We start from the raw sequence: 14,648 nt of genomic DNA, 5'->3' as shown, positions 1-14,648 counted from the left end.
TAACCTGTTGCCGACCAGTCGCAGGGCACACAGAGACAGACGACTAGCTCATTCACACCTAAAGACAATTTGGACCGGCCAATTAACCTGTCATGCATGTTTAGGGAATGTGGGAGGAAACCCACGCAAGCACAGGGAGAACATGCAAACTCCGCACAGGAAGGCTTGTAGCTGGATTTGATCACATGACCTCAAAACTGTGCCGCGAACGCGCTAACCACTCACCCGCCGTGCCGCCCTCCTACAAATGATCTTTATTGTAATTCTACATAGTCTGTTTCGCCGTGGGTAAATAAGTGTCCTGTTGTAAGGTTTGTTTTTGCTTAAAAAAGGGAATTACAATTTTAATAAGGGGGGGAAATGACTGATGTTGACAGTTATGTTGAAGCCAATCTTTTGTTTGGCCCTGTGTCCATTTGACTTCGACACAGTTTTAGACTTGCCCATTTTGACACAAAGTATAAAATGAATACATACATTCAATACATACAAAAAAATATAATGTGATTTAGACGTAAAAAAAAAAACTTCGATACACTGTTCCCGCATTAAACAGTTTTAGATATTTTTGGCTTTAAATTTGTGCAATATGTGTTTTATACGTATGTGTAAAATGTTTTCCACTAAGTGTGTGATATAGTAACATACCTGTCAACTTAAACGTCTTCTCAGTATTTATTACGTTTTTTTTACCATTTCAAATGATCTATGCTGTATAAAAATTTTATACGGAGATTAAAGAACTCAAACTTCGTTGGACCGATCGCGTCTCGACAATTTTGGCCCGTTTCGGTTACTGGCCGCCGATGACAATGACTTAGTAGATAGCTGTATTCTATTATTCTATATCAGGGGTCTACAATGTGGTGCCCCTGGGCACCAGGTAGCCTCCTTAGAACACATGACTAGCCCATGGACAACTTCTAAAAATTTCTCATAAGTGATTGTGTCACATTTGGGGAGGTGGAGCCAAAAGAAGGGAAACCGGAACAGAAGATGGCTGAGTGGCTTTCATGCCATCAGGACAGAGACCAGAAGCAGCCGAGGGACCCTTTTTTCCGCTAGGAAAGGGACCAGAAGCGGCCATGGCACCGGGGCAGGATACAGAAGCGGCCAAGGTGACCCTTCCCTCCCCGTCGGGACAGGGATGTGAAATCTTCCTGCAGGGTCCTTTGGTGGTTAGGTCATTCTGTCATGCTCGCGGAGGTGGACCCCAAAGCAGGGAAGCCGGAATGGGGCAGGTGTGCTTAACAAAGGATGGTATTTATTAACAAAAACCAGGAGCAAACACAAACAACTGAGGTCATAATTAAAAAAAAACTAACAAAAAACAATGTCCAAACCAGAAACAAAAAACATACTTGAGATGGAAAACAGAAAATCGAATGCTCTTGCTATAGCCATGCCACTTCCAACCTGTCTTCTGTTTCCATGTATGGTTGGTTTTATGTTTATAGTTTGCACACATTCTTAGTTGTTTTGAGATCTGGTTTGTTTTTGTTTGTATTTTTTTAATGCTTTCGTTCTACAAAGGCTCAATTGAGAGCATCTTGACCAGCATCACTGGTCAGGACGCCTACACTGTGTACTGCCATTAATGAGTCGGGCTATACTAAACACATTTTTTATTCGAAACCCATATATTTGATTTTTTTTTTTTTTATATGCATTCTTTTTCATTTTTATATGGATGATTTTTTCGTGACAAAAAAATACAAAACTCGCTATTTGTTCTTGCTGTCATTTGTATGGTGCATGTTTGCAAGTATGGAAAAGGAAGCAATTTCATCTGTGCATATAGTATGGTTGACGACAAAGTTTTAGTTAACAAAATCCAGGACCTTATTTTGTTTAGCACACCTGCATCCATTCCGGCTTCCCTGCATTAGAGACCACACCATATTTTTTGAGACAAATTTCAAAGTAAACGCTAAAACCGCTCTCCAGGCAAAAGCTTATTGTTCAGCACATTTTATTTCACTCAGTGACCTTTGATGATTTGATGAAATTATTAAATAAAATAAAAAGCCAGAGCCTGTGTCACAAATATCAACAAATACACCACTTTAAACATGTTTCAAAAAGGGCCTGAAATAGTCAAACCAGCTAAGGATAAACCTGTAATCCGTTGTCTGTGGTATGTGCAGCCCTATGAGACTTCTTTTGATTAAGGGCTATACAAATAAACATGACTTGAGCTGACTTTGGATGCTCTTATGGCGTTTTGGCGTATTTCGTTTTTTTTCTGCGGATTTTCATCATAAAGTGTCGCAACAGTGAGCATGGATTAATTTATGTTCCTCCATACAAAGGATTCTTTAGCGATGTAACCCCCCAAAAAGTTTTTTGTTTTGTTTGACACCTTGATTGTAAACCAGTGATGTCAAACAGACGGCCAGCGGGCCGGATCAGGCCCACTAAGGGGTTGAATCCGGCCCAGGAGAAAACGCTGAGAAAAACGAGCTGCAGGTTGAAATATGCTCACTTGATGTTGCCCTAGCCAGGTGCCTCTCACAAACGCTGTACTTGTATTTCTTTCTCTCTCCCTTTTTCTCCTCTTTTCTCTCCTTCTCTCTTTCAAATTCTCTTTGGATTTCTTTCTTTCTCTTTCTTTCCCACCTCTCACTATTTCTCTTTATCTCTCTTGTTTCTCACGTTCTCTTTCTCGCTCTTTTCTCTCTTTCTACCTCTCTATTTCTCCCTTTCTCTCTGTCTTTGCCCCCTCTCTCTTTTTCTCTCCCTCTCTATTTTTCTTTCCCTCTAATCCCGGCCCCCGAGAGAATGTTTCTTCTATCGTGTGGCCCCCGAGTTAAAATGAGTTTGACACACCTGCTGTAAACTGTAGTTACAATGTGCCCCGTATATACTGGACTGTACCTCTCAGTGAAACATTGTAGGTACTGGCTTTGATCACACAAATACAGGGTGGCATGGTATATATATATTTTTTTATCTCCGAGTCATACGCACTCATGAAAAGACCCATGCTGTATACTGTATGGCTAGCGAGCCTTATGGTTCCCGGCCTCTGTTCTACGATAAAGTCGGTTTTGCTGTGAGTAAATAGGTGCTTCGTTGTGTTAGTTCGGTTTTGGAATCATTGATAAGAGGAGCAATTGGCTGAGGTTGACAGGTCTGCAATTTAAAAAAGAGATAATGGTTCTTTTCAAGTCTTGTGACACCCGCAGCGTGAAGACGCGCATGCGCATTGAGAAAACTCCGGCGCAACTGCGGTGTGCTCGCGCTAGGTCACCAGAAGTGACTGGGACTTCGGAGAGGAATGGCTGACTCCTCCACTCTCTTCGTGTGTCTCCCTGCTTTTCTCCTCATGTGGAATGTTTCTAATGGGGCCACGCTTTCGGGAAACAGGAGGAGCAACCTGGACCTCTGCGGATTTGAGGTAAAACAAAATAAAACATACAACATTGAAATGATAACCACACTTAGTTTTGTTGTTGTCACCTAGCGAGTCTCTACACGTTCAGGTGTCGCCTCCTTTCCAACTTCCTTGGATACATTTGTTTTACTTCGTGTATTTACGTAATGCTTGGTATTATGGGGGAAAATATGAGTAAGGTAAATCCCATTTATTTCCCTAAAATTACTTTTTTACGACACGAATCAACTTACCTGTCGGAGCCCGTTGCTTAATTACCTTTCATGTCGAGCTCTGCGCTCTAAAAGTCACGATTTAATGTCCGCTTGACGACATGAAAACCCGTGGAAATGATTGCTATTTAATTATCAAACTTTTATTTTGCATAATTTCATTTTTTTCAATTTGGTGAATGTTCAGTCACTTATCTTGGGGATGAAACTAAACAATGACACTGATGCTCACCTTCCAGTCACTTAAAAATGGGCTGCGTCGTTTGAGGGTTTCCCCCCAAAATTGAAAATATAATATTTTCTCTGTTAACTATCTGTTAACAATGCCCAACTGAGTTTATATTTTTAATACATTATTTCCACTGCACCTATCAGCTTTTATCTTACTTTTAGCAACGCTGTTCCGGGATGCGCAACACATTTAATAGAAGGAAAGGGGTGGGGGTTTGGAAAGTGACTTTCAGAATCAAAATCACCGTTATTATTGTTGGATTTCTACAATGACATTACAGTTTACCTCTAGTTGTCAAGAATGTGCAATATTAAGACTGAGAAATACAATATAAAGTGTTCACGTCTAATATAAAGTAGGGCTACAACAACTAATCAATAGAATCTCTGGTCTGTGCAGCCTTTTGAGACTTTTTGTGATTAAGGGCTATACAAATAAACATGACTTGACTTGACTGGAATTGATGATTGAATGAATGCATTGGCATTACAAATACAATTGTCATGAAACAAAAATAACACTTTTCAATGAACAGAAGTACAGAAAAAATATATCAGAAAATAAGTACTGTTGTAATGCAGACTTGGGGATATTGCTGCATCATTACTATGACATATGTTCTTGCACATGTTGACTGCACTATATATGACTATATTTGCACCAATGCATATGTTGACTATTTTTTTTGCACTATGATGACTTTTGCACCAAATGCAAAATCACACAACCCTTACAATACCAACTGTATTCTTGATACCAACCGTATGTAACATTCTACATGCCGACATTTCTTGTGTAAATATCATTTAAATTATAACTAGCCTTATCCTCCTTGTTTTATAACCTTATCTTCTGTTCCTTTATCTTCTTGGCTTTTTACCTCACTGTAATTGTGTGAGACTGGAGTGTCATGCCCAATTTCGTTGTCACAATATGTTAACCCATTTTGTAACAAGGACAATAAAGGTATATTCTATTCTATACATAAGATAATAGGTTCTTAAAACTTTGCCTGCGAGTATGGGTTTTGCTTTTTGTTTCTTGATTTGTCTCAGCAAAGCGTTACAATCCAGTAAATCTATTTTAACCCTGTGGTTAAGAACTTCCGAATTTCATTTTAAATTCCAGGTCTGAATTTTGCGACTGAACAGAATGTGGTGGTTGCTTATTTTCTTTCACCTTGTTGGAAGTCAACTTGTATATGTTCCAGATTGGAGTGGGTAATCAGAAGGGATTTCGCCCACCTATGGTTTTGTGGCTTTAGGTTATTTGCCTTTTTTTCCCTTTTTAAAGACTTCCTGCCATTTCAGGAGTCTCAAAAGGATCACAATGTCCCCCTCTGACATGTGCCGCCAGCAGCTCCACTTGTTGAAAACATGTTTAGCCTTCACTCTAATCCAAAATTGAAGAAAACATTTGTTTTGTTTTTATTACAAATAAAGTCCACATCTGATTTGATTTTGGTTTTCTTTATATCTACTTTAAATTTTAGTGCTCTGGGGATTAAATGGTGTGTGTTTGTACGTTTCTCTGTTCTTGTCAGTCTTTTTGTTATATTTCACTTGAGTGCATTTACACTTTTGATTTTTTTTGCAGAAGAACATTTTTGTTGTACATAGAATAGGATTTATTGCATTTTCGCCATTCTTGTCCAAATGTTATATGATCTCTAAACACGTATTTCTGTGATAGTATTTCTGTATTATAGTATTACTGTAGTAGTATATTTGTAGATGGATTTTTGTAGTATTACTGTAGATGTATGTCTAGTATTTCAGTAGTAGTATTTTTCTGTGTCCGGTATTTGTACTGTTTCTGTAGTATTTTTTTCTTTTCAGAATAAAAGTAAATTGATAGTGTTTTGGTGCATTATTAGCTCTTAATTTGACTTTTCAGTTTTCTAGTATTTCTTTAATATTTTTTGTAGTATTTTGTGCAGCCCATTAAGATTGTTGTGATTAAGGGCTAGACAAATAAACTTGACGTGACATGCACACCTGAGTGTGCATACATTGTGTATGCTAATATTATCAAGCTGGAAGTTGAGTGTGTTTTTAAAAAAAAAAAGTATTTTCTTTTATTTTAAAATGAGGTGCTTTGTTTGAAATGTCCCTGAATAGTTGAAAGTAGAATATTTTCTCTATCAAGTATGTGTCAACAAAGAGCCTCGTTATTTTTTCCCCCATCGAGCCTCTTAATATTTGTTCCCCATCGAGCCTATCTGGTTTATAGCTTTTAGCTAAGCTGCTCTGGCCGCAGAGCACATTAGGTAGGAGGAAAAAGGGAAGTGGGGGGTTTGACAGTGATGCTCATCAGTTTTGGTTATTCATTAATGTAGCAATAAAATGGTGAAAGTAGGAAAAGGCCCGTTCAGTCCAAACCCCAAAACGAACCTTAATAAAGATTAGAAAAAATAGTTTATTTGTAGCATGTGTAAGTAATGCACGTACTTGCACGCACAACAAGGAGCTTGACAGAGGCTGCAATAATGACACAAACCAGAAGATGGAATCAGCAAGTAGAAAAGTTCCAAATTCTCTACAGCACCTTTAAGTGGTATTTCAAGGATGTTGAGAATATTACAGCATTGTTTGTATTGTGTTTATCTTCTTCTGCCGGACTGTGCTGCCCCTTGGTTTTTTTTTTTTTTTACAAGGGCGCTCTAGACACTTTTTAGCATGGCGAAATTACGTTAGTGTTCTCAATGTTTTATTGTATTGTATTTTTATTTTTAGTTCACGTCTTTTTATGTGTCTCTCTTAAGTTCTCAAATCACGGGTTGTTGGTTGATTGACAGGAGAAAGGTATATACCTCTGTCCTTCGGCTTTTAGCATTTACTAGATCCCTTTCCTCACATGGTTAATCTGTGCTATGCCATGTTTTTCCACCACAACCTTTGTGTATATCACTGTCTGGAATATTGGATGGTGAGCATATTTGGTGTCCTTTTTTGATTTTTATCAATTGTAATATCAGCAATATGCCGTAAGTTGTATTCCATTGTGTGAAAAGTGCTTTTCAAATACAGTAATCCATCGTTTTTTGTTGGGTTTGCGTGCCAAAAAGGACCCGCGATTATTAAACCCTCAGAGTAGAAAATTGTATTTATTTATCAAATAGTGTTTTTACCTGGTTTTCTCTTTGAAATCTTTATTACATGTTTACTCTGTAGTGCCATGTCTAATCTCATTGTATACAATGTTTCACTACATTGATGTCAATGACAGTAAAGAAAATTCAAATTTTCTATCTACATCGAAACCAAAGAACAAACCCTATTTACTGGCTCAAGTGTTTAACAAATAAAGTTACTTTACTTTGTATATTTTTAAAAATTATTATTTTTTGTATTATATTTTTATTTTTACAAAAAACGTTTGTACTGTATAATTTTAGATATAAACTTGCTGCTATACTGTATTGCACTATAGCGTTAAATTGTTTCAGGACACTATCCTTGATGCTAATTTTTTTTGCCATCCTGTGGACATTATTGTAAAATAAAAATGTGTCATAAAAATGTTTACATAACTTTAGCATTTCGAGAGGTCAAACTTTATTGGCAATAGAAATTATATTTTGGTGCTTTTGTGGGTCTAGACCTTTTTGGTGACATGACGGCTTTCAGAGGAACTCAAAATTGAAAGAGATTCGCTCTTATTAAATGTTGGTTTCTCAAGCTTTTTGTGTACAACTTAGACTGCTACATTATTGACGCACAATTAGACACAGGCAGAAAAACTGCAGGGTGACTGTTTAACCATTCAGAATGCAGAACACAATGCATGATGAAAATCTGAAAACTACTCAAAGTTAAGCACGATGACAGCAAGGGAATACTGTAAATTTGCTGTTGATTTGATTTCTGCGTACTTGAAGAATACATTTGGCTTTTGAGTTGGATTACTACAAGTTGTTAGTAGTGGAAAACTAAATAGTAAGCAAACATTTGGATGTTACTAGTATCATACAATATGCTACTGGTACCTTATATAAGCTTACAAGTTTAGTTTATGATAATGTATCGGAGCAGGGAAGTAATTTCACAGTCAAATTCTGTTGCATTAATCAATTACTTTAATCTCTGTTACTATTTGGACTTGTAGTTCGAGTATGCTGAAAAAGTTTAAGATGCAGTAGTAGTACCCTATTGGTTATAGAGAAGGAATGCAATCAACTTAGCAGATTTTTATAAATTGTGTTCATAAAACATAATCACTTTTGCAACTTATGACAGCATTTAATCTGTATTGTGGCCAATTCTCTGCTTATCAAAGAGTAACTGCTTTCTAAGGTGAGTGCAGTTTTTTTTGGGAGTTTGTGTTTGCGTTATCTGTATTTCCCCATTTAGCCTTTGAAGTGCTTACAGGAAGTCTCACACTGTTTACCTACTGAAACATTCCTTCCTGCATCACCCCCTCACCCTTTACTCACCGTCTCACTCAAACCCCTAAACACAAGCACAGGAATACACAACACACACTCACGTGCATTCATACTTGTACACACATCAAAGGCTGCTGAATGTGGAAGTTTAAGGCTTTGCACTATGGCAGGTGAGAAGTTGTTAGGGGTGCTTGTGTGGTTCAGTTTTTTAAAAAGGTTTTTAAGAAACTGCCTGATAAATAACAGGAATGCAGTTATTTGCATTACAGACCTTTGGTGATGTGCATTTTCTTATCTGCTCATTAACATCCAAGTGCTCCCAGACGCTATCCGTTTACGTTGAAAGAAATGTCAATGGGCCATTTTGAATCACTCTACTTCCCAGCAAAATTACAGCATTCTTTGAGTAGAATTCAACAAAAGTTAAAGAAAATGTTGCTGAACAATTGGAATTGTGTCCTAACGCAAATTTGTTTCAGGCGTATCAGCTGTCAGTAAAGACCGATTTTTAAACAATACATGTCGCATAACAACTGTTTATACATTTAAAGCTACCACATTTTTCGGACTACAAGCCACACTCAAAAACCTCAAATTGTTTATGTGCGCCTTATAATCGGGTGCACCTTCATTTGCAAAATTTGAAATGCGTTCCCATATTTGTGCAATTATTGATCAGTCAATACATTTTATCACTGACCACAATTGCATAACAATGGTGGCAATGGGGATCAAACCAGATAGTCCGGGTAAGTTAACTGAATCCTAACCACTAGGTCACTAGGAGCAAGAATGGTTGTTCGCAACAGCATAACATTAATGCAACGGGACTAGAACCCGGATTGCGGTGGGGAAAGCGCCAGATCCTTCCAATTAGACCACCAAGGATACAGATGGCACATGAAAAATTTTGGGGTCTTTTCTTATTATTTTTAGTCAAGGTACCAGATACACTGGAGTAGAGAGAATGTTGTTTCACTTTTCTCAAGCTCAAACTAAGCATTGCAAGTGGCAAACGTTTTGAATGTGTATGGCCATGCATACATTTATATCTTTCAGGACGTCCAAATTACTCTCCACAATGTCTTTATCGTCATTCACTTCTGAATTTCTTGCGCTTCGCAATAACTTTGCGTGCTTACTGCTAGCTGTACCACGGAACAGTGTGATGAAGAGATAAAACATGTCTTTTCATGTGTTGTCTGTATCCCTAGTGGTCTACTGAATAAGATCCAGCCCACTTCACGCCGTGATCTTGGTTTAATTCCAGATGCATCCATTGTTATGTTAATCACATGCAAATGTGATCAGTTATACCGCACTTCTTATTTTTATTATTAATGCAACTCTAGCGCTTAAAGTAGCTTCAATTCCATGCGCCTTATATTCCGGTGCGCCTTTCATATGGAAAAAAAATCTCAATAACAGTTTTTGGGATGTTGCGCCTTATAATCCGGTGGGCCTTATAGTGGGGAAAATAGGGTAATCTTGAAATTATTTGCTGATGTTAGCACTGTTTGTGTGGCGTTCACCTTTACTTACATCATCTTTGTTAGTATGTTACTTTATAAACAGTTATGGGAACTTCATTCCATTGTATGTCTTGAATTTTAATGTAATCTTGATAGCCGTTAAGTAACATTTTATACGAATGCATCAAGTCAACTTGGGAAAAAATCCCCCCTCAAAAATCGTTTTTTTTGTCTTATAGTCTATTGGCTTGTGCTAATTTTGGTGTGTGAACTAGGGGTCGTCCAATATGGGTTTTAGAATCGCGGGAGGGGAGAAGCGAGTGAGAGAACAACTCTGCTTCAAAGCAAAGCTCCTGCCTGCTCCTCTTACCCAGTTTTAAATCTAATTAATCGAATGATTTATTAAACAAAAAAGCCAATATCAATATCTGTGAAATTTCCAAATATTGGTGGCAATAATCAGCTCGGCCAATAACTGGTCGACCTCTAGTGTATACCTTGACAACTATGTTGCAGCTTACTTGACGTTTTGTTATGCAATACATGGGGATAGTCCCAACTTTCTTGAGCTGCAGTAATACCGTAATCTTTTTGTGTAGAGTACGGAAGGCATTCGAGTATAGTTGTATTTTTATTTTCATATATATTTTTTCATGTCACTCTGTTGTAGATATTTTTTTATAATTACCATACCACTGCTAGCTTTGATGGGCTTTTACATTTCCTATTGCCAAAAAACAATTGTAGTTTATCACTAAATAAATGTATGTTTGTTTTTAGGAGGCTTAAACTTGAAATGCAAAAAAGAAAACGTAAACCAAAACACTTGGCTCATGTTTGAAGAATTGTTTCCTATAAATCATGTTCTCATCTTCTGCGAACAGGGCTACTCCACCCCCGCTTTGATCCCAGCTTGGATATCCTACTTCCTGGATAGTATTCCCTGCTTTCACTTGTACCTGTAACACCCACCTTTGCAAAAACATCCCTTTGTGTTTCACAAAGCCGGATGATCCTTTGGTTTTTCTTTTTCTCCCCTTTTCTCCTCCACATGTGTGACAAACATCTGCAGGGGGACGCACAGGGAAAATCAGTAAGGTTCATCCTGGTTGGAATTGCAACTTTCCAGACAGGTCCTACGCTGTGTCCTTCCCTGTCCTGCTCTCTGTGCCGCAGGGGTTTGTATGTTTTTGACATTAGAGCGTCTGAGTCCTTTCCATGTGAAACTTGTCTAAAATATTTGGGTGGGCTTCGCTGTTAGGATGTTATCCTCCAGTGTGATTTTGTTGAAAAGTAATGTGGAAAATGGACTGATTTAGCTCAAAGATCTCAACTATCAGTGCCACTAAAACCAAATCTGGGTCACTAAAACAAACTTATACCCTAACACGGGAGTTGTTATCAGATAAAGGTTAAATACATATTCATGTATTTCAGAAATAATGAGTTTGCAGCAGAGATGCACCGAAATAAAATTAACTTGTGGTCGAAAATGAAAACTGAATATGTGAAACAAAACAGAAACACCTAAATAGATCTTCAAACTTAGCTATTTTACTTATAATAAATTAAAGCATCTTATCTTAACCTATTGTCAGCCAATTGACTTTGGAGACAAATGGATTGAACATTACACATGAAGAAGTACTTGTTCACAAATTAAAACTGCTGTACTGTATACAGTGGAACCTTTACATACAAGCCTAATTTGTTCCAGGATCGTGCTCCAATCTTGAATTTGGTGTAATGAGCAAATTTTCCCGATATGGAATAGTTGAAAACTAATTCACCTGTTCCAGCCTCCCAAAGGAAAGATAACCCTAAATAACCATACAACACATCTTCATGATCACTAAAAACACATTCAAATGGTATTAAACATAAAAATACAGTAATATGATTGATGAGATAACCAAATGAAATGTGAGTTTAATCTGAGCACTTACCATTGAGGGATTCGACGTAACGGTGGTGCATGTGGGATCCGGGAGGAGTGAGAGACTGTTGATGGTATTTAAGCACCTAATGTACACTGAGAATTAAAGTTAATGTAACTTTGAATTAACCGACACACAAACCTTTTTTTACAGCATACCGTTTTAATTTTTTTTTAAAAATTAAGCAAATCACTGCAAGAACTCCTGCGGCTTTGTAGCCTGCACTCACTGCTTCCTAATGCTAAACCACAGTGTATGCCAGTCCTCCTAAATTTCTCAAACCAGCCAGGGCTGGCCTTGAAATCCATTCCGGTTGTCTCAAGTTGTAGGTCCTTAAAGATTGACGGCAACTTCTGCTCTCTTTGATTGCATCTCCGGCTTGCTCCTTGTGCTCATATATAGAGGTATGACTCTTAATTTGGTCTGTAGCGTTAGCTTCTAAGAATCACCCAAAATCCGGCTCACAGCTGACAATATCGTGGAAGAAAAGGAAAACAAACTTTTGGCGGAACTCTTGATTTGAAGGCACTCTTTCTCGTACCTTCTCATGTGCAAAATAAAAAGCAGCCATGTTATCCACAAACTTTTCCCTTGTTGGACCCAGCTTCACGAGACTCGCCTCATGTTTGACGTGAAGTGATCACAATTTTTTTTTTCGGCACCCTTTTATCAGTTTTGTTTTTTCTTTCGGCCGGGGGATTTTTCATTTTTTGCCTTGTTTGTAGGATAGGATTTTTTTTCAAAAACATTTGTGGACCAACTGTGTCAATGACGTGTTTGTTTTCTTTCCAAATTTGACAATTACTTGAGGCAAAATCCAGCTGTCCATGTGAGAAAGGGGAGTTAAAAAACAGTTGTATGGCAGTGAACTTATATAATTTAATGAAGTTGTATTTTATTTTCTTCAAAAAATATCACTGTACAGTTGCCAAAAAATAATGTACCATTGGTAATTTTTTGTAAAATGTGGGGCTTTTTTCATACCTTTTCTTTAAAAGAAAATCTACACAGGGATGTCAACACAATCATATAGCTTTTATGTGGGCCACAAATAAACAAAGTTTTATTTTGTTTATTTTTTATTTTTTTCAATTGTCTCGTTCATCCGATCGTTAAAATAATGAAATCAATAGCAACTTTTTTGTGTAATTTTATTTTGGGGAATCCCAAACTACTGTTTATGGATGCCATTGATTTTGAGATGTACTCCTGTGCCACTTTGGTTATTTGGAAAGTAGTTTCTTTAAATTAAGTTTACTCTTTGCGTGTGGTTGATGTAGAATGAATTTGTATGGCAGTTTTGGGGATAAAGGAGTCACAATCTCAGCAGGAGTGACACTGATGGGGGGTTATTGTGGGGCAGTCATGCAGTAGGTGGAAGCTCCAGGGTTTGTTCCTGTTGGTGGGAAATTTCTGCTCGACTGAACATACACACACGCGCACACGCACACTTTTTTCTTCAGGTTGCATTGTTGCACGTAACTTTTATACCGACTAATTCCTTCTGCACAGCTGCTGATTGTAGCTTTACATTGAAAAGTATTCCTTTTTTTTTTTTTTTACAAAAATACACATGAACTCTAACTTACACAGGAATAAACACATTTACACAGACACGCTTAAGGGAAAAGATTTCCGTCTGGCTACATGACAACTCCAGATGTGGCTGGAAAATAAATTCCAGGAAGAACATAGGTCCTATATTCCAGTCTATTTGAACCCCCCTCCGCCTAGAATGCAAAATGCACTTGGATTACTGTCAAAAAAGAAGATTCAAATAGTAGAACACAATCATGTTTTTCCAATAAGGAATTTATGGACATGAACATTTTTGATCAGCCCTGCCAGCAGACAAGTTTTCTCAATGGACATGGAAGTGCAGGAAACAGAACAAGAAGATGACCATTGTGGTTTAAAGCTTTATTACTCACCAGCCATCCCTGCTTGTAAAGTTGGAAAATAAATCAGTTTCGTAGACCATTTGATGGGTGTGTCTATCCCAGGGGTCCGCAACCCAACATTTTTAAGGAGCCATAATGGACACAAAAACAAATGATTGGAGCCACAAAAAAATAAAAGCCTCATATAGACCTATTTTTTAAAATAAAAAAGGGGGTTCCTAAATAAAAGTTAGTCATTTAATAGTTATTATTCTAATTGCATTGGTTTTAAAAGTCTTGGGGACATTTTGACTGAATATCTCAGGAACTATCAAGGATATATCGCCTCATCCCCTGAAATAAGACGGATGTAAAAATCTGTTATCTTCCATCCTTTGTTGCATTGCAACGCAAAAGCCACAACAAATTTTTTTTAGTGTCCTTCAACTGTTGGACTAACTAAGTTTTCATGGGCAGTTGTCTTCTCAAGACGATCCGTTGTTGTGGCACACTGACGTTTCCTACTGGCTCCTTTGTTGTTTTGATATTAGTTCGAACTTGTTCAATCACATCGTCTGAAGTTGAGGGGTTTCCCGTTCTTATGGACTTCCTCTGTTTGCTCTTTTCTGAATTTTCTGCCAAATGTATGTTGAACAACAGTCAATGATTCCGTTTTTTTTTTTTTTTTTTTGCAAATTTAAGCACACAAAAAGCCTTTTCTGCTTGAGTGAATGCCTTTATTGGGTCTCAAAGGAAATAAAAAAACAGCCCTACAAAAAAACCTAATGTGATTAGTTTTAAAATGGTACAACTTTAATCTTACTACCATTCATAGGTACGGAGATATAGGTACTTCAAATATGCCCAGGACTTTTGGGCCACTTTGTCTATTTAAAGCATTGCAAAACATTAAGAATGTTTGTGTCATGTTCGTCCTCGTACAGAAAATCATCACAAAACAATCAAATTTCATACATTTCTGAAAAAGCTCCATAGAGCCACTAGTGCAGCGCTAAAGAGCCACATGCAGCTCTAGAGCCACAGTTTGCTGACCCCCAGTCTATCCTATGAGGGCACAGAAAAAATTCCATGTGTCATGTTTAGATTTACACAGAAAGACTGACATTTTCA

The 14,648-nt window shown here is 37.5% G+C and overlaps 1 protein-coding gene across 1 annotated transcript in view; it reads left to right on the top strand.

Moving 5' to 3' along the window:
- The first annotated feature begins 3,254 nt into the window (after window positions 1-3,254).
- The window catches only part of il17rd (interleukin 17 receptor D), a 50,743-nt gene continuing 39,349 nt past the window's right edge, over window positions 3,255-14,648 (top strand). Inside the window, exon 1 of the mRNA XM_088337626.1 lies at window positions 3,255-3,400. Coding sequence (XP_088193752.1) covers window positions 3,281-3,400 — 120 coding nt within the window. The 5' untranslated portion in view covers window positions 3,255-3,280. The remainder of the gene's footprint in view (window positions 3,401-14,648) is intronic.

The sequence above is a fragment of the Urocampus carinirostris genome, chromosome 6 (assembly GCF_059441175.1).
Source record: "Urocampus carinirostris isolate Australia breed hairy pipefish chromosome 6, RoL_Ucar_1.0, whole genome shotgun sequence".
Classification (NCBI taxonomy): domain Eukaryota; kingdom Metazoa; phylum Chordata; class Actinopteri; order Syngnathiformes; family Syngnathidae; genus Urocampus; species Urocampus carinirostris.
The sequence above is the reverse complement of the archived record's forward strand: the minus strand, read 5'-3'. Positions and strand labels throughout refer to the sequence as shown.